At 39.6% G+C, this 21,540-nt stretch overlaps 1 protein-coding gene across 1 annotated transcript in view; it reads right to left on the bottom strand.

Moving 5' to 3' along the window:
• Window positions 1-3,336: 3,336 nt before the first annotated feature.
• The window catches only part of LOC122800352 (septin-5-like), a 153,272-nt gene continuing 135,068 nt past the window's right edge, over window positions 3,337-21,540 (bottom strand). The window contains exons 5-6 of the mRNA XM_044069801.1: window positions 20,779-20,881; window positions 3,337-5,379 (exon numbers count right to left, since the gene is read on the bottom strand). Coding sequence (XP_043925736.1) covers window positions 5,323-5,379; window positions 20,779-20,881 — 160 coding nt within the window. The 3' untranslated portion in view covers window positions 3,337-5,322. The remainder of the gene's footprint in view (window positions 5,380-20,778; window positions 20,882-21,540) is intronic.

Below are 21,540 nucleotides of genomic sequence, written 5' to 3'. Positions count from 1 at the left end.
CAAAAAATAAATGTCTATACCCTGGCATAAAAACACACCAAAAAGCAAGGGGGATGGAGGGAGGGAGCAGCTACTGCAGCAGCAATCATTGAAACATCTACTTTTATGGTAAGTTTACTTACACAGCTATACTGTGTTCGTTACACTGATCACTGCTGCTGTAGCCTTAGCTATTTGGGTAGTTTATCTTAGCTTACTACATTTGGGAGGTGGAAGGGGAAGAAATTCTTTAACACCATTCCTCCACCTCACAAACCCACATATGCAAATACATTTCCTACACCCCCTTTCTATTTTAAAATCTTTTTCAGAAAGACATTCAGGAAGTATTAGGTAAAGCAAATTACTATTACAACCCATCTTTTAACATACTGTGCTGTAATTTGCTAAAAGTAAATAGTAGCATTCTAAGCCACCCGATGTAGCACTATTAAGTCACACCCGCACTACCAAATCCATTCCTCACAGTTTTAAATACTCATAAATATGTCTCAGACCCAGAGTTGCTACTCCCCCCATCGTCACTGACTACCAGTTAACTGCCGACTCCTGTCCTATAGCCATAATCCTGGAAGCACTAATCAACAGGCAAATACTAGGATATATTCAGAAGTATGGCATTCTTACAGACAGCTTAAACAAACCAGATCTGTAGCACAATGGAAAAAGGCATGCTCACAGGGATCATTTTCCTGGATCTTAAACGTAGCTTTGAAACGGTGGATCACTAGCTACTACTTCAAAAGCTGGCCAAAACTAGATTTCCTTAACATGTAGTTCAGTGGTTTTAAAACTACCTTGAAAGCATGACTTTTGTAGTATGCCTCAACAATACTATCTCAGAGATATGGTCTACAACAAAATGGGTACTACAGGACTCAGGTTTTGTGACACCGCTTTCTATTTATCAATGGTCTCCGTTATTATCTGCAAAGTACCATCTGTACACTATATTCAGATGATACAACTGCTGGTACATTAAATAAATAGTTACAGGAGGATTTTGCCCAGATATGGAACTGGCTGACTTCTAATACTCTAATAAATAACACGTAAATTCTGCTGCCACAATTTAAGAACTCTGAACCTGAAAGATCAAAAAAAAATATCCATACCCTCAACTAAACTACAAAGATACCTATGGATTATGTTAGATAACAACTTATTGTTTGTCAGACTTACAGAACAACAGGTTGACAAAATTCTAAAGTAACAAACAGTATTCTCTATCATCTGCCACCCGTTTACCACTGAAGCTTCAGCATTTATCGTTAAAAATGCCCTCATTGCATGTGTTGAGTGGTCTGCTTCCAATATGTCTAACTTCCAAACAAAATATTGCTACCCTTCAAACAGATGAGAACAAGATACCAATATTCATTTACTTAGGATACAAGAGGGAAAACCCCTATGATACCATATAAAAAATGTTTACATTTTGAGGCAAGAGTATACTTTTACTAAGGACTCTAACCTACAAACTTTTAAATGAAAGCTAGTGCTCACTTTTAAAAAAAACGCTAGTCAGAGACTCTGCAACCTTCATATACCATGACAATAACAGAAAGAACCTTCTTCAAAACTATTCCTGCAGCATAGAATATTCCACCAGCAAAATAAAAAAAACAGGGAACTTAACGTTTGTCCAAAGGCTCTTGAAAGCATACCTAACTAACAAATGTAATTGTATTTGTTACAGGGACTCAGTTTACATCTATGGAACTGGGCATCTAAGCTATCTTATTAAAAATCATGATATATTCAGCACTCTACAGCCTAACACCCATAGTAATGGATACAGTTATATAACCAGTATACACATAAATCATTGGTGCTAACATCTTTGTATATGATCCCAAGATTTGTGTAAATAACATTCATGTAAAAGCACAACTATATTATTATTGAAATGTGTAGGGTGAGAATGCAGTGATTTGAGTAAATATTCAGGTAAAAGCAGATATGTGGTTATTCAACTGTAAATGTTGATTTTAATTTAACCTGAATGGAGATGTTGATTTGAAATGTAACTCAGGTTGTCTGTTTTGTAAATGTTATTTTGAAAAGTTGCTACTGTCCCTTGGTCCTGACTGTGGCCAAAAATGGCATTTGGACTAGTTAATTTAACAAGTTAACAGTCAAATAAACAAACAGACAAACAAATAAATAAATAGGTTCATAGGTAGGTACTAGACTATCTGCCCGAAGGCATTTATAAGCCTAGCCAGAATGTGTTGGCTTTTGCCGATCCCTTAGATTAGTTCCCTGTGCCTCTGTCCAGCAGAGCCACTGAAGTGATCCCCGGGGTAAACTTTCTGTTTCCCATCCACTCGTCAAGGTTTCTCTTGAAGATTGTTAGTGAGGAGCTCTGCCTAATGTAGACTGGAATCTTGTTCCAAAGCATGGGAAGTCTCTGGGACAAATACATAATCAGTCTTAAAATGCATGCTGTAAAGAATCTGCCAGTCACACATTTGTTACTGTTGATATTTATTTTAGTAATATGTTCCCCAATTTGTTGTTTGCTCTCTCAATGCTCCACTCCACGTATATTAAAGCAGAACTGCCTCACACATTATTTTACTGGCCGGTCTCAAATTACCTCTTAGTAACACATAGAAACAGAATATAATGACAGTTCCTGAAGCCTTTCTAAATAGTAGAAAGGTTGCTACCTTATGATTTGTCTAGTAAGGAATCATTGTACATTTTCAGATTCTTTCAGGCGGTTTGTTGGAAGATTACAAATGCAGAACTGTATTCAAAATGGATCAGATCATGGATATATAAAGTAGTGCAGTGATCTCCCTGGTGAGAATACAAATGCTGTTTCAAATTAGATGGGTTATAGAATGATTTTCTGACTTCAGTAGATGCAAACTGTCAGACTTTAACATCGTTGTGTCTATGGTCCCTAAACCATTACGGCATCATAGCTTCATTGTGAAAGTACCGGGAAACCAATTTATATATGATTGAATTTGATTTAATTTTAAGTTGAAGAATGCAGTAGTAGCACTTTCACACACACACACACACACACACACACACACACACACACGCGCGCGCACATATGTAGATGCCAAGATATATGTATGTGCATCGATCTACTATCACAATGTCAACAAAGATTCACATCCCAAACAGAGGCAGAGGGAAATAAAACAATCGCAAATTACTGTAATTTTCCATATTAATAAGTTGTAACACATCACAAAGCTAAAGTGTTAAAATGCCTGGTACCCTCTTACATAGCGAATAAAACCCATAAATAATAAAAGTAGATGGTCGCAGTCAATATTTTAAACTGAGAAGTAATAGAAACACAAAAGTGCCTTTCATGGTACATTAAAACATTTATTTACAGCAATACCGTAACAGTTTTTTGTGCATGTTTTGAATTATGCAATACTTTATATACTTGTTATTGTTCTATAAAACAGAGCTTGCTGAACTCAGTACACCTGACTATTTCACTTTAAATAATCAAGGAGATGGTCAGAAAGCAGAAATCAGTGTGTGAACTGAATGGGCCACTAACCAGGCACATATTTTATTAAGGCAAACTGTTATGATATAGCACAATTCCTTATAAAATTCATTGGTCAGTCTAGTAGGCTCTCATGAAAAAGTACACAACATGATCTGTCAGTGTCAAGACTGCATTTAGAATATTCCTGTAGCAATACAGTCTCCTAGCCAACACAGAATAGTCCTGTGACAGATGCACCACTCTTCTATAATACAGCTCTATCCCAGTGCCATATAAATAAATTAATTTCTGTCACTTTCTTAAAACTACGGATATTACAAGAAGACAGAATCAGCATGCCTACAATTCTCTGATGTCCTCCAAATCCTCATATACTGTTTTTCCAGATCAGTATAGATTGCTATAGTATAAATGCTTTTAGCGTCTCATTTTCAGGAACTTTGGCAACACCTAAGCACGTAGCCACTGCTGAGATGCAAGGCTCCAATCAGGCAACGTAATTAACGGTTTAGGACGAGTAATGCAGAATGTTAATCCAGCATAAACTTGACATAGTTTGGTATGTCTTAGCTTAGCCGGTAGTAACTACCTATGTTTGTCAGTAGGTCTTGGGTTCTTATCTGACAGCAGGATACTGTTTATCCAGTAAATGTGAACCACAGAGGTTGTAGTAAAGAGTGCTCCAGTTTCAAGATGTGTTGCTCTTCAAATAAAAATTGTATGTAGGATCTATATGACTGTTGTGCTGAATGTTAAATGTTCAAACATCACACTCTGACAAGAGTACTATAATTGTACTGTTCTAAAATTACCTATTTATTAAAAACAGTCTACCTCCAGCTTAATCTACAGTTTGTTCTGGATAACAGTATAAAAGGCAGCATTATGCATCCTTCTCCCAGTATATCATTCAACTCTATAAGCATTTTGAATAGTTTACCTGCATACACATGGGTCTGATTTAATAAAGCCTGTGGGGCTTAATAAAAGTGTGCTCTCACTGTAACATACTGAGTTCCCAAGCTTTCCATATATGTCATGTAATATACTTTGCTGAGGTATCTCTGTGAGATATGGATCTTATAACAGTTTCAAAAAAGCATAGTATTTAACATTTTATTGGTCCCAATCAAGTCTCTCCAGTGCAATTATCAGTTCTTATAACATGCCAGTGAATGACATTCACAGCAGATAATGATTACTCGGAAATGTCTGAAGTCAATGGCAAACTTTGAAGGTTACACCAGTGGTCACCACGTAAATCAACCTTCAGAGAGACTTAAAAAGCAAAACCCATTATAACAAAAAAATTATAAACAGAACTTTAAAAAGGCTGTGTGTGAGTGAATGTCAGGTAGCAGAACTTTCACTGTGCAGGAGTGTCAACATGCAAATAAACAAAATTTTCTGAGTGCATATTAAATACAAACTGTGATGAACATACCACAAGTGAGTACTTTCAACAACCATTAACTACAACCTTAAAACATGGAAAAGTGCTTAATACTTCATTCTTTTACAAAAACACATTCCCCCATTTTTTTCTGTTTTCTTTTTTTTTTTCTTTTTTTCTGTTTTTTTTTTTTTTTTTTTGGTGGAATGGGTAAACTTGTATCCATGTACATCATGGTCTGACTGCCCTTCTGCCCCCACGGAGGAGTAACTTTGCAGTTTTACAGAGAACAGGCCCATAGAGTTGATAAGCCCAAGATAACAGTCTTTATACAGCTGAGCAGTAGCATTACCCCTATCAACTCTTCCTCCCCCAAACATCTTGTCCAAGTAGCAGGTAATAATTCTTGTTGCTTTCTCTTGAGGCATCACCATTCTCATTGTTCCTGCATCTGCTGTTGCATCTTCTGCAGCATCTCTTGCATTTTTCGTAACTGCAGGGGGTAAAATAAAACAATCACTGCTGCTATAGTGAACTGACTGGTTTAAATGAAAATTAAAAAAAAACAGCTACTTTAACCGAGAAGGAACACACTGCACTTCAGCATGAGAGACCTGACTCAAAACATAATGCAATTCAATATTCACTGTATCCATCACAGAATAAAAAAAACAGGTCTAGTTCATAATTCCCACAGTCAGCTCATTAAATTGTAGCTCACTGAATCCCAGTTGTGAACACTCTGACATTCTCATTCACTGAACCCGTTGAAATCCAGCTTGTCAAGAGACCAGCACCTCAACTGCTGTGCTTTCAACTAGACGAACAGCAATTCACAGTAAGCCTTTTCCCCTGCACCTGTCATGGAGGAAATGCATCCCCCTTTACTCCCTTGCTATCGAAATATTCAAATTCTGAGAATGCGCTATCATGGAGAGAGGGGGCAGTGCCATCCTAACTCTCTCTATATACAGGATCATTCTTCTCCATCTGTGATAGTGCTCTGCAGTTCTAATTTCTGATGCTTACTTAATTTAATTTGGTCATGTGTTCCTGATTATCTGCCTTTCAGCGATTTATCCGTCAGAATAATACAACTAACTGCACATGCCAAAACAAATCATGCTCCTTAGTCCTCATTTCAGAGTTTTGAAGCTGCTTTTATTTCAGCCCCTGAACAAAATATGTGTTGCAAAAGTGAGTCACTCCTAATTTTTATATTACTTATTGTTCAGTTCTGTGCAAAGAAGATTGCCATACAATCTATTTCTTATTCATCCTAACCATCAGCGTTAACTCTAATGGCAATCCTATATGACTCAATATTAAACTAGGTAAAAGCAGGAATTCTGTGAACATCTGTCTTTCTTTGATGATACATCTTTCCTAACTACAGTCTGGGTTTTGTAGCTAACTCTGTCTACATCACTATAGTACAGGAGGTGTTCTGTGGATATCGGTCTTTGTGCCCAAATATCATATTATTAGGTACAGATAGGAGCGTTCTGGATAAATCTGTTACTATGTCAAAGTAACATAACTAGGGTGGATAAATTGTGTGGATAAATTTGTCTCCATGGTTATGTACCATATCTAAGCACAAGCAGGGGTTCTGTTATAGCTCCTTCTCCAGGGTTAGGTGCTATAACAAAGTAGATGAAGTTCTATGGATAATGCTATCTTCACAGATAAGTAAACTAGATACAGTAGGAGGTCTGTGGATATCTCCATGCCAGATACATAACTAGGTACAGGCAGGAGTTCCCTGGTTAGCTGTCTTTACATTTAGGTAACTTAGTGTGGCACAGGTAAAAGTTGTACAGTTAACTGCATCTTCGTGATTAGGTATCACAATGAGCTACAGGTAGGGGTTCTGTGGATATCTCAATCTCCAAGGCTGGATGCCATAACTGGTCAGTTGTAGGAGTTATGTGGATAGTTCCATATCCACTGAAATGAGCCATAACTAGGTACAGAAAACTGTCTCTACAGATAGGTAATCTAACATGGCATAGATAGGAGTTTTGTGGTTCACTCCATCTGCACTGCTAAGTGTCTTAATTAGGTAAAGGTGACAGCTGATTGGATAATTCCATCGCCACTGACAGCTGCCATAACAAGGTACAAGTAGTTATATGGGAGTTCTGTAAATAATTGTGTCTCCATTGTTAGGTAACAATTTATTGCAGCTCCGTTGATAGCTCCATCTTCACAGCTAAGTACCATAACTAGGTACAGGTAGAAGTTCAGTGGACAGCTTTGCCTCCATGGCTAAGCACAGTCAGGAGTTTTTTTTGGTAGAAATTCTGTGAACACATGTCTCCACAGCTAGGTTATATAACTAGGTACACGTAAGAGCTATGTGGACAGCTGCATAGCCACTTTTAGTTAACATAACAAGGCACATGTAGAGTCCTGTGTCACCATGGTTATGCAGCATAACTAGCTACATGTAGGAATTCTGTAGACAGCTCTAGTTCCATGGCTAGGTAGTATAACTAGGTACACATATTGAAAATAATATACATGTTTTATCCTTTAAAAAATGCAAGACTGCATGTATAGTGTTGGAATGCATGCAAAATTACACTGTTATTTTTATATAATTATAATCTTTGTATCCTTTACTTACCTTGTAATACCTGTCTGCAGGCTGCATCTGAAAATTGTCCACTGGGATCAGTGCTCTACTCCAGTTAAAACATTTAAATAAATAAATCAACAAACAAACCACATACAGATAGTTCTGCAGATCTGCCTCTTTGGATAGATAATATAATGAGGTTCAGTTAGGAAATGTGAGGATAGCTGTAGCTCCAGAGCTGGGTACCATAACTATATCGGGTCTATATTACCATATTGAATAGTAAGAATGTTGAACACTCATATGAGCGAAAACGCATGAGAACGAACTTGCTATTGTGGGGGGCTGTGTAAGGTCCGAGATCGCACTACAGTGAGGAAAGGGCAAATATTCCAATCCTCACTGTACCGCGACCCCAAAAAAACAAGTTAATTCTTGTGCGTTTTCGCTCATATGAGCATTCAACATTCTTACTATTCGATATGGTAATATAGACCCACTATATAAACATAAGAGTTCAGCGGATAGCTCTTTTCTGTAAATAAGCACTTCATTTATAGGCAGACAGTGTGTGGAAAACTTTAAATTCATGGCTAAGTACCTTAAATAGGCAGGTATGAAGGAAACTAGAAGTGAAAGTAACTAGAGGGATTGTAACTTGGCAAAGTACAGCAGCCAGCACTCGGTCATGTAGGACACGACAGGTCCTGAACATGCAATTACTAATCAGTTATGAGAGGTAAAACAGTCTGGAGAAGATCAGAACTAAGCTGCCAGTCAGGTTTTTGAATACTGCCTTAGTAATTCTATCCCTACTGAAGTTTTATATGTTGCTATCTTATGTATAGGTTAATGTCATCGATCTGAACTAAGTGCTTGCATACACTTCTAACTTTGATTAGAATATGGCCCATTCCATTAAAGGTTTTTACATTTTGGCAGTTAATATTTTCAGAATTCTCAGTTTTGTTGTTTGTGTCCCATTATAATGACATTTGACATTTTGAAGTGATAGATGTACCTATAATCATTTGGCATGGAAAAAGAGTGCTCAGCTCACTACTTTGGAAGTGTGCATTTTTAGGGTGCGTCTACTGTTCCATGTTTAATTTTTAGATTGGTGAGGGCTCTTGGCATGTTCTCTTGCAGTCTTTCTAAAGGAGTAAGGCTAGCAACTAGTAATGACTGCTATCTACTAGTACTGCATCCATTCCTTCAGTCTCCAAACTGCCTGCTGTATAACTCTCAGAAAATCACTTAACCAGACTGTGTTCTCAGAGTGTCAGCTATCCCAGGGGGTCTACTACAAGTGCTTACAAGCTAGAGCCTACTTCAGACTCCCACTATTGTTCAAACTCCCACTAGTGCTTAAGCTCCCATTAGCCTGATCTTATGTAACTATGCAGTCCTCCCAGCACCAGACCCTGTAAAACTGCATAACCCTACCAGAGCCCTAACTCTAACCTCAAAACTCCCACCCTGTTACTAACATGGGTCTTCACTCCCTTACCCTAAAAATGTACCTCCCTTCCTAAACATAAATTCCCAGTCGCTCCTTAACTGTCAAACTTCCCTCCTCCCTAAATGTAACATGCTCTTCCTGTCTTCAAACCCTAAAAACTCTCTTCTCACTCCCTAAACATAAAATTCCCTTCCCATTTACTAACCCTAAAACTCCTCCCCTTTCCATAACTCTAAATCTCCTCCCAGTCACTGCCATAATCTATCCCAGCTGCTTGCCCAGACTTAGAGTTGAGTTCAAGAGTGAGCAGCAGCCTAACCAAGCTACAAGAAGCCTGTGTCCCTGCTTAGAGATGGTGGTCTTCGAGTGCTTGTAGTAGGAACACTCCTGGGTCACCCCTGAAAATAGTCGCTACTGCCTAGTGTGATTACTTGGTTAATAAGCAAATAAACAAATAATCAAACAAACAAATGCATAAATATGTTGGGCCTTCACTATAGCTAATTTAATAATAAATGGAGATGATTGAAAAAATGCTAATTTGAAAGCAAAGTAATAATGTTGAACTAACGGCACAGTTATAAACTTTCAAACCATTTCTCATTTCATTAAACAAATAAAGGTGAGTTGGGATCATGGATGTATAATCATGACAATTTCTTACACTGGCAAACAGAAGAGATTTTCTAATTGGTGCCTTGCCCATCACAGGGGTCTTAAAAAGGAAGCAGCACCTTTGGTTCTCAAATATTTGTGTGAGCTACATAAACATGGCTTGTACACCTTCATGAAGGTGGATCTTTCAGCCATCTCATAGGTTCTTAGATTCATAGGTATGTACTAGGCTAATGACCATTGGGCCTTTTTAAGCCTTGAGATAAATCCAAATCACTTAGAAGTTCTGCTACACCTGGCAGTATAAAGCAGGGGCTTGGGAGATGACACATTTACAAGCAGGGGTCTGGGAGATGAAATACTTACAGGCTGTCTGTGCCCATTAGAGACACAGATGCCAAACCAGGGGGAACTTCTGCTTCTCCATCCAAACATCCCTCAACAGTCCATATGAGACAGAATACAAGAATAGAGCTTTGAGGCAGGGTGCATAGGACATGTTAGTTTTGCTCTGTATTCTTTTGGTGAGGAACCTCTGTGGACATTCAAGGTGGATGTTCCTGGTTAGACTGGATTGATGAGTGCTGAATACAATGGAACAATGACATCCTTGGACATACATGTCATACCTTTGTTTATGAGTTGCACAACACAGAATGATTTCCTGACTGCTGCATACACATAATGGTCAAAAGTGAGATTACTGTCTATGTGTGTCCCCAAGCCTCTGAGTACTGGGCTGTCTCTTACAGGTGTGTTGTCAACATGGTAGTTACAAGGAATGGCTGACTTCCTGAATTATACTATTATGCATTTCTTGGCATTTAGTTTTAGTCCATTACTCTGACACCAGTTATTTGTCTGTGTCATGTCTTCTTGGAGAATATTGATGGTGGGGGATTCTATGACTGCTCCTAATTTGCAATGAAATGACATGTGACTGGCCTCTTTGTAGAGGTGGACTCCCCAGTTCTAACTTCCTGAGTGCTGTCTGTGAGCCAACTGGCTATCCACCAGGTGACATAAGGGTTTATACCTAACATCTTGAATTCGTTAACAATGACCAATTGGGGTGTTGTGTCAAATGTCTTGGCCAGGTCAAGGTAGGCAGTGTGAACCCTTTTGCCCTCACCCATTGTTTTGGTGACCTTCTCTAAGAAGTCTGCCAGGTTGAGTAGGTATGCCTTGCCCTTGCCGAAACCAAACTGGGTTATGTCCAGTGTCTGCAGGCTTCCTATGTCATTATTGATAATTTTCATGATAATTCTTTCCATGCCTTTGCATATGAGACTGGTTTGACTTACAGGTCTGTAGTTTCCAGGGTTTGTAGATGGCCTGCCTTTGTACAGAGAGATGATGGTTGTTTTATTTTTACTTCAGTCTGGTCCAGTGAATTTGTGTTTACAAAATCCAGGAATATGCCTGTGCCTGCATGTTTGGTGTAGTATATGATTCCCAATTTATAATGAGGTATTAAAGTCATCCATGAATATAGTCTTGAGTTGGATGTTGAGTGTTTCCAGTAAGCTTAAATACATGTTGTGTGTTTCCTGAGTAATAGAGGGAGACTTACAATTTGCAAGGAAGTAGCATAGGAGTTTGCTTATGGTGATTTGAACGCAGAAAAGTTCAAGTGCATCATGCAGTCTAACTGGCCTTGAGGTATATTTATCTTTGATGTAAATCGAGACACCTCCACCATTAGTTCCTGCCTGTGTAGTAGTTGATCTAAAGGTGTGGAAGGTATGTAGCCTTGTATTGCTGGGGTGCTTCCCACAGCTTTAAACTATGTCTTCTAGCATTGAGCAGTAACAACTTTAGATTTTCTTGCCTTTGATTTGTTATGTCAGAAGGACTGTCAGGTTGGCATTACCAAAAAGGCACTATGGGAAGAGCAGTGTTTTAGTTAAAATTTAAAAACATAGAGGGAGGAGGTGCAAACTATCCCTTAAAAATCAATGTGGGCTGTTGACCATCTCCTTCCATGCTGACAAATATTGCACTCCCTTAGAATGACACCATAAATTAAGCCAATTATTAAAGTCAGTCATCTTTTGTTCATATTATGGCACCATCCTTAGAAAGTAAAATGCTGCCCAATACTAGTCACATACCAGTCTAGGAAACATATTCTGAGAGCTCCGTGATGTCTCTCTTTGAATAGTCCAGGGAGGTATGTATCAGGTCATTTACATCCACATGGACTATGACTGAGTCATACTGCTACTTGCGGTCCAATGACCAGAGTACATGTGTAATATGGCAGATCCTGGCCTCTGATAAGCAACTGACAGTGACATTCTCCTTACTCATTCTGTTGACAGGGTCATCAGTGTGTCTCACAATGGAGTCTCCAATGACCAGAATGTTGGGTCATGTGGTGGCTTGCCTTATGGGTTAAATGTAGATGCTCCATGAGATGTGTCTGTATGTGTTGATGTGGGTGTTGTTTTGAAAGAGTGTGTTTTAGGCTGCTGAGAGCATTTGCTATGTGTGCTTTGAGTAGGAGATCTTTGAGGTTTAGGAAAGTTATATTTAAATGACTCAGCATATGTTGGTCTCTGTGTTTGGTTAATGCTGTGTGTGATGGGTGCAGCATGTAAATTACTGTCAACTTGATCAACATTAGGCGTCCTTTTTTGTGAGAGCTTTGCATCCAGTGACATTGTGTAAATACACCTCTCGCATACCTTATCAGTTTGTTTGAGAATTAGATGGTTGTCAATGAACATGAGGTAACTTCTGCATTCCCTCAGGATACCTGTATCCACCAAGCCAGCAACAGAGATGGTGATAAAGTTAATATCCATGGCGACAGGTCCTTTTTATTGATTAGATGATTGCCATGAGCACTGTCAAACACTTGAGGGAAACTACTGCAGAAGACCCTGTTTATTTATGGCTAAAACATTTAGGGAGATACTTTGAAGTTAGGTTAAACAGTAGTTAATCAAGCAATACTTACTGAAAGTAAAGAATTAGCTTTGTCAAGAATGATAAATAGTGGGAATGCACATAATTGGCTACTACCTGGCTACTACTGGCCTTGTCACAGCTTTACAGTGCTGGAATACAATGTCTTCTTGCATCTTCTCTCACCAGAAGCAAAACAGTAATACTGATCCCAAGATCTGAAGCAGGATACAGACTCTTTGGTGATCAGCAGTCTTGCCCAAGGTGGTACAGGGATTTGTAGGCTTATTGTAGTCTTTCTTGGTAAATGCCTTGAACATCAACTGGACCAGTCAGGAAGATCCTATACAGACACTCCCTGCCCAATCAGACAGTCAGGAAACAATTACCCTTCTCTCACCAGGAACAAAACAGTTGCACAAATTCCAAGCTGGCTCCTATGAAGCAGTGATCAGGCTTTCTGGTGATCAGCAGTCTCCAGAAAATAATGTCCCTTTGCTCCTTCTCTCACCAGGAGCAAAACAGTAGCACAATACCAGGATAACTACTGACAGCCAGAATATGAGTTCCAGTGATTGATGTTCTTGGACCAGATGCTGGAATATTAAAGGTAAGCTGGAAAAATTGGGTTAATATCCTAAGGGTTACAGTGTGCAACAATCAGTTTGATATGAAAAAAGTGTGACTCAAGCTTTATCAGTATAAAAGAGCAAGTTAGATTGGATGGGAGGATACTCGGTATTCTGGTACTATGGAATACAGTGGAAGGGCAAATAAATTTAAATAGCTTAAGGGGATGACTTCATAAAATGATAATTTTGTGCTTATTGACAATAGCCAATGAAAGAGGAGAGGGAAGGAATTACATGGTCAGACTAACATAAGGGGTGGGCCGCTAGAGAGACATACAGCTTTGGTTTATTACTTAGTTTAAATATAGAATAGAGAAAACAGAATGCAATTAAAACAGTGTAATAAAACTATGCAACAACACACAAAATAGAAGAAAGTAATAAAGTATTATAAAACAGAAGAAATCAATATAAAGAAAAACAAACTAACTGTTCCCTCCCAGTGGTATTTGGCAGAGTCCGAATTAGCCTTTCTCTGCTTGGCTGACAATGCATACCCCTCTTTCTTTTATGTTTGTGGTCAAACAGTTTCTGAAAGGAGGGTTGCACAGGAGACTCCCTTGCAACAAATTCCTCCTCATTGGAATCTCAGTTTTGTTCTAGAAAAACTGACCTCAACTCCCTTTGAACTTGTCTCTCAGGCTGACTTGCAGTTTATTACTTGAAAAATTGTTTTACTTGTTGCTCTGACATCTTCAAGGCGAGTGATTCAGTTGCAAGCTGTCGTAGTGGGTAAACTCTATCTGGTTTTCCACAGGGATAGGGGTCATATTTCTCATTAATCCTTCATTCATGTCTAATTTTTTTCTGAGTTTACTTTGAGTCAAGCCATCAGTCTACCACTTTTCTTCCCAGAGGCAAAAAAATGGGAGAACAGATTCTAAATACAATGGATGTGCACAGCCAGCTCAGACACTACCATGACAGAACCAAGTCCTTTATTAAGTCTTAGCAGGAGTTTCCTGTGCTGGTACTAAGAAAGGCCAACCCATGTCAAAACAGACTATATCCAGGTGGCTGCCCTCTGCTATTGTTTTATTTTATTTATTTATTTTTTGCTATTCCCATCATAGTATAATCATTCCAGCCACAGTTAAGGTGCATTCTACCAAGCCTTATCCTATTCCATGGCATGCTGGAAGGGGGTGGACTATAGAAATATTCTAGAGGCAGCAATTTGGTTCTTTGCCTGTATCTTCACAAAACATTACAAACTGGATTCTTTCTGTAGGTCCAGGGCAAGCTTTGCTACAACCATTCTCCAGGGGCTCCTGGACCCCTATTCTTCCTCCTCCCAAGTAGGGTAAGCTTTGCGAATCTACCCATGGGGCTATGGCAGCAGTAAGAATGAAGACCATAGTACAGTTGTGCAAGCCCTACTTTCCCATAACAGCAGATGTTTGAATTTCTTCACTGCTGCAGTAGCCGCACCCTCTCACCACCACCACTCCCCCTTGGTAGATAGTTGAGGTGAGGCATACCCTCCTTTATTGAGGTTGTTATTACTGTTGTTGTTTGGATTGCTTTTATGGTGATTATTAACTACTGTTTTTTGGCTCAGGGTGACTCTTCCTTTCTTTCCTGGGGCAGTACAATCCTAAAGATTTACCTCACTCTGGTTGCTGATATACGTCTCCCCAGAAAAGGTGCAGCCTATCAGCAGTCAGAGTGGGAGGAGGGAGAGTTACACCTTTAGCAGGCTGGCCAAGTGCTGTGTGCTTGGCAGGACACTACCCATGGGCTACTACAGCAGTGAGGAAATTGGACAATCTACTGTGATAGGTAAGTAGGACTTTATCATAACTCAGCAGTTCAACATGGATTAGAATCAGGCCATAATATTCAGTTTTCTTTTTTGTTGTCCACTTAATATATGCAATGTTTTTATGCAAAAGTATAAGAACAAACATGAATAGCAATTTTCCTTCCGCGTGTCTTCCTAAAATTAGCCCTGGACCCTAGTTCCATTACTTTCTAGTCCCAACATCCATCCCTTAAAACTTTGATGCTGCACAATATCCAGACTTACAGAACATGTTTTTATGTGTTAATGATTGTTTATTTATTTACATTTGTTGACCGGGAGTGTCCGACTGGACGTAGGTCCATTTTCAGCGGAGGCCCGGGGAGAAAAGCTCCACAGTTAAAATAAACAAACAGTAGTTACATTGGATTACATAGCGATTAACAATTTAACATAGAAATTACTTACAACATATTTACAGATGAAGAGCATAGTACATCAGTAGACAACTAGAATCTTTATCTGCAAAGTACATAACAGACATTAACAAATGTTACAATGAGAAGTTCCTGCTGTATAATAAGTACTAGGCTTATGAGCATCTGAGCTTGCTATAATCAAGGTAGTTAGTGGAGTGGAAAGAAAGGTAGTGGTTGGATGGGGTGGGTGATATTAGAGTGGGAGTTGCAATGGCATAGCCAGCATGTTTTTAGGTGCGCTTTTAGTAAAGTTTTGAAGTGGGTGCATGATGGTATGGAGGTAATTGTGGGTGGGAGGGAGTTCCATAATTTGGCTATGGTGCAAGAGAATAGTGCTTCACTAGCAGAGTTACTGGCTTTAGTGATCTGCAAGTGATTTTTGTTGCTGGATCTTAGTGGTCTGGTGGTGTGATAGGGTTAGAGTAGATTCTGGAGGGATGGGACATTTAGTGGATGGTTTACTAGTTTGTGGGCGAGTGAGAGTAGATACCATTGAAGGAGGCGAGGGAGCTCAAGCCAGCCTAGTTCAGCAAGTGAGAGACAGTGGTGACTATGGTAGGATGCCCCTGTGGCGAATTTGGTGATTTTGTTGTATCAGGTCTCTAGCTTGTTTAGATCGCATTGCCTTAGGTTGGTATATACTGGAGAGGCATAAAGTAGGGTGGAGATAAGCTGGGAATTTGCTATTGAAATCTTTGCTGCTTTGGTGAGAAGTTGCTTATTTCTGTATAACGCTCCTAGTTTTTTGTGGACTTTTTTTATGGTCATGGATATGTGAATGTCAAATTTTAGTTTATTGTCTATTTCCACTCCTAGCAATTTGGTGTGTTCAGTTGAATATATAGTGGTGTTGTCTTTTGGTGTGATGTTAAAGTGAGAGTTGTTTTGAGTATGTTTGGTGGGTTGGAAGATGAGTAGTTTAGTTTTGCTTGGGTTGAGTATTAATTGGGCATCGGATAACCAAGTCTCAACAGAGGAAAAGGCTTCCTGTGTGACTTTTTGCAGTTTGGGTAGGGACTGGGCTGAGCAGATGATGGTTGAGTCATCTGCATATTGTATGAGTGTGCCATGTTTGGTGGCAGAGGCTAGGTTATTGGTGAAAACAGAGAAGAGTAGGGGTCCAAGGATGGATCCTTGGGGAACTCCTATGGAGACAGGTAGTTGGGGAGATATGTCATTCTGCCATACAACGGATTGTTGGCGGTCAGACAGGTAACTCTGAAACCAGTTGGTGACTGATTGAGAGAAGGATAGGTTATTGAGGACAGAGATAAGTTGTTTGTGTGGGACCATGTCAAATGCTTTCGATAGGTCTAGGAAAGTAACAGAGGAGAGATAGCCATTGTTTTTATGCTGAAGGATAGTGTTAGTAAAGGAGAGTAAGGCAGTGATGGTGCTATGGTTTGGTCAGAAACCATGCTGAGTATTGGAAAGGAGGTTGTTAGTAAGGAGGTAGTCTGAGACCTGAGAGTGTATGCATCTCTCTAGTATTTTGGAGAGTGGAGAGACAATAGCTATGGGGCAGTAATTGGTTAGTTCTGTGGAGGGTCCGCCTTTGTGGAGGGGAATTATATGTGATACTTTAAACAGTGTGGGTACGTAACTTTCTGACAGAAATCGGTTAATCAAGATGAATACTGGGTAGGCCAGAGCATCAGCTGCGATTTGTAGATATTCACTTGGGAGGTTGTCTGCTGCTAATTTGGTGGGCTTAAGTTTAGTTAAGAGTTTTTTTATGTTGGAGGTAGGTACAGGAGAAAAAGAGAAGGCAGTGGGGAGATTACTAGTTGAAAGTGTGGGTTGGAGGGGGGGTTGCGTTGTTTAGCTAGTGATAATATGGTTTGTGTGAAATGTGTGTTGAATGAGGTAGCAATAATTTCTGAGGAGTGAGGGATGATAGGAGGAGGGGTACTGAGTTTACCTGGGTGGATGATGGAGTATATGGAGGACCAGAATTGTTTGGGGCTGTGTTGTGAGGAGTCTAGGGCAGACTGGTAGTATTGGAATTTGTCCTGTTGTATTAGCTTTTTGACTCTATTGGGTAGTTCTAGGAATTTCTGTCTAGTTGAGGGGGTTTTGGTTTTGTGCCAGTGCTCCCAGGCTTTATCCCTGTTTTTCATTTCTGACTTAGTGGTTTTCTGTAGCCATGGGGAGGGTTGTGCTTTGGTTCTGGAAAGTCTTATGGGGGCATGGTAATTAAGGATGCTCAGGAAGGTAGTATTAAAAAATTCAACTGCGTCATCAAGATTGAGGTACTTTAGACTATGCCAGTTACATTCTTTGAGGGATGAGATAAATGTGAGTGGATTAAAGTTTAGTTTTTTACGTATTTGATGGTAGATGACAGGTTTAGCTTGGTATAGGTATTTTTTGAGTATGAATGTTGGGGAGTGATCACTGAGGCTATCTGATAAGCAGCCTGTTACATATGACTGGGGGCTCTTACTGACTAGTATCCAGTCCAGGGTAGTGTGCTTGCTGGAGTTTTTATTTATCCTGGTTGGAGACTGGACTAGTTGGGTGAAGCCATGAAGGTTTACACGATGGGTTGGATGGTTGCCAGAACCGGACTGCCAGTCAATACTGAAATCACCTGAAATGATACTTTCTTGGGGGAGATGGTGGGTAGACCAGCTGAGGAGGTTTTCTAGTGGAGGGATGTTTTGGCCAGGTGGGAAGTAGCATCCAATTATGTTGATGGTTTTGTTTTGGTTTATTCTGAGGTTGGTATATATTATTTCTTCATTGCCTATTTGTGGAGCTGATGATTTTAAGATCTGGATGTTTAGATGCTGTTTAAATATTATAGCTACACCGCCGCCTTTCTTGTTTAGCCGGTCTACTCTTAGTATGCCGTAACCTGTAGGGAGTATTTGCTCACTGGTAATGTGAGGTTTTAGCCAGGTTTCTGTCAGGATGACTATATCTGGGGAGTACAAGTCTATTGTGGCATGGAGTTCATGGACTTTGTTGGATATACTTCTAATATTTAGGCTTAGTAGAAGGAAGTCACTTGGCTTTCTATTGGCTGTAATATGGGAGAAGTTGTGGTTTCTAGTCTGATTATGAGGATTGGGGTTGGAGATGGTAGGGCCAGGGTTGGGGTGGATGTCTCCACTTAGGGCTAGTTTTGATATGCATGAGGTTATTAGTTTTCTCAGTTTTTGAATGTGTTTGTTTATAAGGGAAACTTTATGATTGTGCTCTGTGGGTAATAGGTCTGGTGGGAGGGTTACTATGTTACGTTGTAGGGATGCTTTATGTTTGAGTAATATAGTTGACAGAATATGTGGGGGTGCTTAGGGATGGTTCTTGAGTTGGTGGGAGGGGAGCTGAGTGAGGGTGAGACATGAGTGGTGGTGTGTGTAGTAGTACAGTGGTAGTGGTTGAGTGGGGGAATGATGGAGATTTGGTAGGATGTAAGATATGCAAGGAGAGTGCATGCAGTGAGCATAGGTAAGGCATGCTTATACATGTTAGTTGAGGAGGTGTGATAGTAGTGGGAAGATGGAGGAGGTAGTGTTGGGTTAGCGCTGTGGTTGGCTATTGGAAAGATGGGAGGGGTTTGTGAGTGTAATAAAGGTGGGACCACTGGGGGTGGGAGGGAAGAGGGGGCAGGGTGGGGAGTGAAACGGGTAGAGACCCGGTTAGTTGCTCTTATGAGGGGGCTGGAAACAATCAGGTAACAGAGTTAACTGATAAATGAACATATGATAGTGACAAGGGTGGTTGTAGTTTTAAAAATGGTGCCTGCCACAGGTAATATTTATTAACTTTGGGATTGTCTTAAGGTAATAAACAGGGAAGGGGGAGGGGAGAACAAGGGTGAGAGCAGGCAGTTCTTTGTACTGCTGCTAATGAGCCAAAGCAAAGACAAGTTTGTGTTTAAGAAACAATCACAATTGACCAAGGACTGCTCTGAAACTGTAAGTCATTTCTTAACCATTTCTCAGGTGGAAAAACAGGATAACCTTGTATCAGTAGGCTACTGTGGTCTCAGTTTAAATTAACAAACACACAGTATTGATCAGTTATGGATACTATCTGCTAACAGAAGGGAATAAGAGAGAAAGTGGAAGATGAGTGTGTGTGGGAGGGGGGGAGGGGGGGCTTACAAGTCAAAGCAGAGTGCTCTCCAGGGGAAAATGAATATTGGCTCAAACAGGTAGACACATACTCAAAGTTAACTTTAGCTGTTTGCAGACAGTTCAGACCCGGACTGCGCTTTTCTTATAAGAATGTTAAAGGTGGTACCGCAGTTGAATACTTAAGAGTGGTGTTAGGTTCAAAGTTAACTGTAGCTGTTTGCAGACAGTTCAGACCCGGACTGCCCTTTGCTTATAAGAATGTTAAAGGTGGTACCACAGTTGAATACCTAAGAGTGGTGTTAGGTCTAGAAAAGAAGAGTACAGAGAGGAGTAAGCAGTTTTGAGATGGTAAATATATAAAGATTACAAAAAAACAAACTGTGCAAATAGCTACTGCATGCAGGAAAATATGTCTTGAACCAACTACTAGTATATGCAGATACTGAGCCAATTGGAAAAACATCTGTTAGAAGAAACCTCAGACAGTTATGCAGTCACAGATAAAAATATAGCGAGCAGCACTCTGTCGTGGTTCTTTAATGTGATTCTATCCACCAGTAACAGCACAATTATATAGAAATAATTAGACACCAGTATGAGCTGTGTACACACAACACAATTACATGAATAACATTAGTGAACAAGGTGCAGCTATGAAAATAGACCATACTATTATACTAAAAACAACTTGGTGCAGACAAAATGCTAGCATGCCGTAGTAACGTACAATAATAAAGCATAAATCATATTAGATGTCTAACACAATTCAACATAAACATATACAGTTGTAAAATGTCTAATACAATTCAACATAAATAGGCATTTACAGTTGTAAAACACTTACTGGAGAGACACTGAGCTCCTCATGGGGCCTGTAGCAGAGTGGATTGTAGTTTTAAAAATGTTGCCTGCCACAGGTAATATTTATTAAGATTGTTGCTTGCATTAAGGGTTTCAGCCTGCAAAACTCAGGGCAGACCCATAAGAACACTGGTACAGTATTGTGGATGCAGTTGTAGTGGTACAAAGCATTGATACTAGGGTATCTGATGATAGCAACTGTAAGATTTTTTCTTAAACATACTGAAGCTAACTTCTGAGCACAGACATATTACTGCATTCAGTCAAATTACATTTGTTATATCCTTATACCATTGTCTGTGTATGGCAGGTGTATTGCTGCTTTCAGATAACCTGGTAGTACCTAAAGAAACCTTTTTTAAAACTATACATTCCCAAGGAACACCAATTTCTCTCTAACAAGGGAAGCTGCAAACTTTCCACAGTTATTGACCCTTGGCTATAACGTGTCCCTGTAGATTTCGAGGGATCCTATAACTGTAATCTAAAAAAGTACTCATGAAGCAAGCCTTACCTCCTCATCTTTCTTCCTAATGAGCATCTCTGTCTCGGAGTCAGGTGTTGGCAGAGGGAGGATCGGAATGGGACTTTCTATTCTGTTATCCTGAGTCAGCTTACTGTGAAAGAAAAAATAAATAAAAGTGAGCTCAGATAATCGATCATTCTTACCACATTGGCTTCATCTCTTGGTATTTTGCTATCCATGTAGCAATAACGTGTTCTTGTTTCCATTAATTCTATAAAGTATTTATAAGATTCTGTAGTATAGAATGTGCCACATAAATGAAAAACATCTAATGCTTAGTTTGGTTCCTGTTTATCTTGTGTTTGGCTCAGTTCCCATTTCTAAGTATGAAACATGTGAGATGTGAAATTGTATTAGGGAGCTGTTTTTGCCTTTTGCAACAAGGTGAACAGGTTCATTGAATGAAATAAGAAAGAAACAGGTGATCTCTACTAATACATTCAGAAGTAATTACACATTTAACACCATAATATCAAATAGGAAAGAAAGTGATTGGTAGCAAAAAAGAATGTATTAAGGCTTCTTGTCAGAAGTATGAGACTTGACACTGCTAGTCCTGACACACACACACACACACACACACACACACACACACACACACACACACACACACACACACACACACACACACACATCAAATTCCGAAGTCACTGTTACACTTTTTTAATAAACTGATACAGCACTTTATCACACTGTGCTGTGCTCCATAGTATAATGAATTGTGTCCCCTCACCCATGCTATAAACCTGT

Source organism: Protopterus annectens, chromosome 4.part0 (genome assembly GCF_019279795.1).
Source record: "Protopterus annectens isolate FY-2018-M chromosome 4.part0, PAN1.0, whole genome shotgun sequence".
Taxonomy (NCBI): Eukaryota; Metazoa; Chordata; order Ceratodontiformes; family Protopteridae; genus Protopterus; species Protopterus annectens.
Note: the sequence above shows the minus strand (reverse complement) of the source record. Positions and strands in the feature narration are given on the sequence as shown.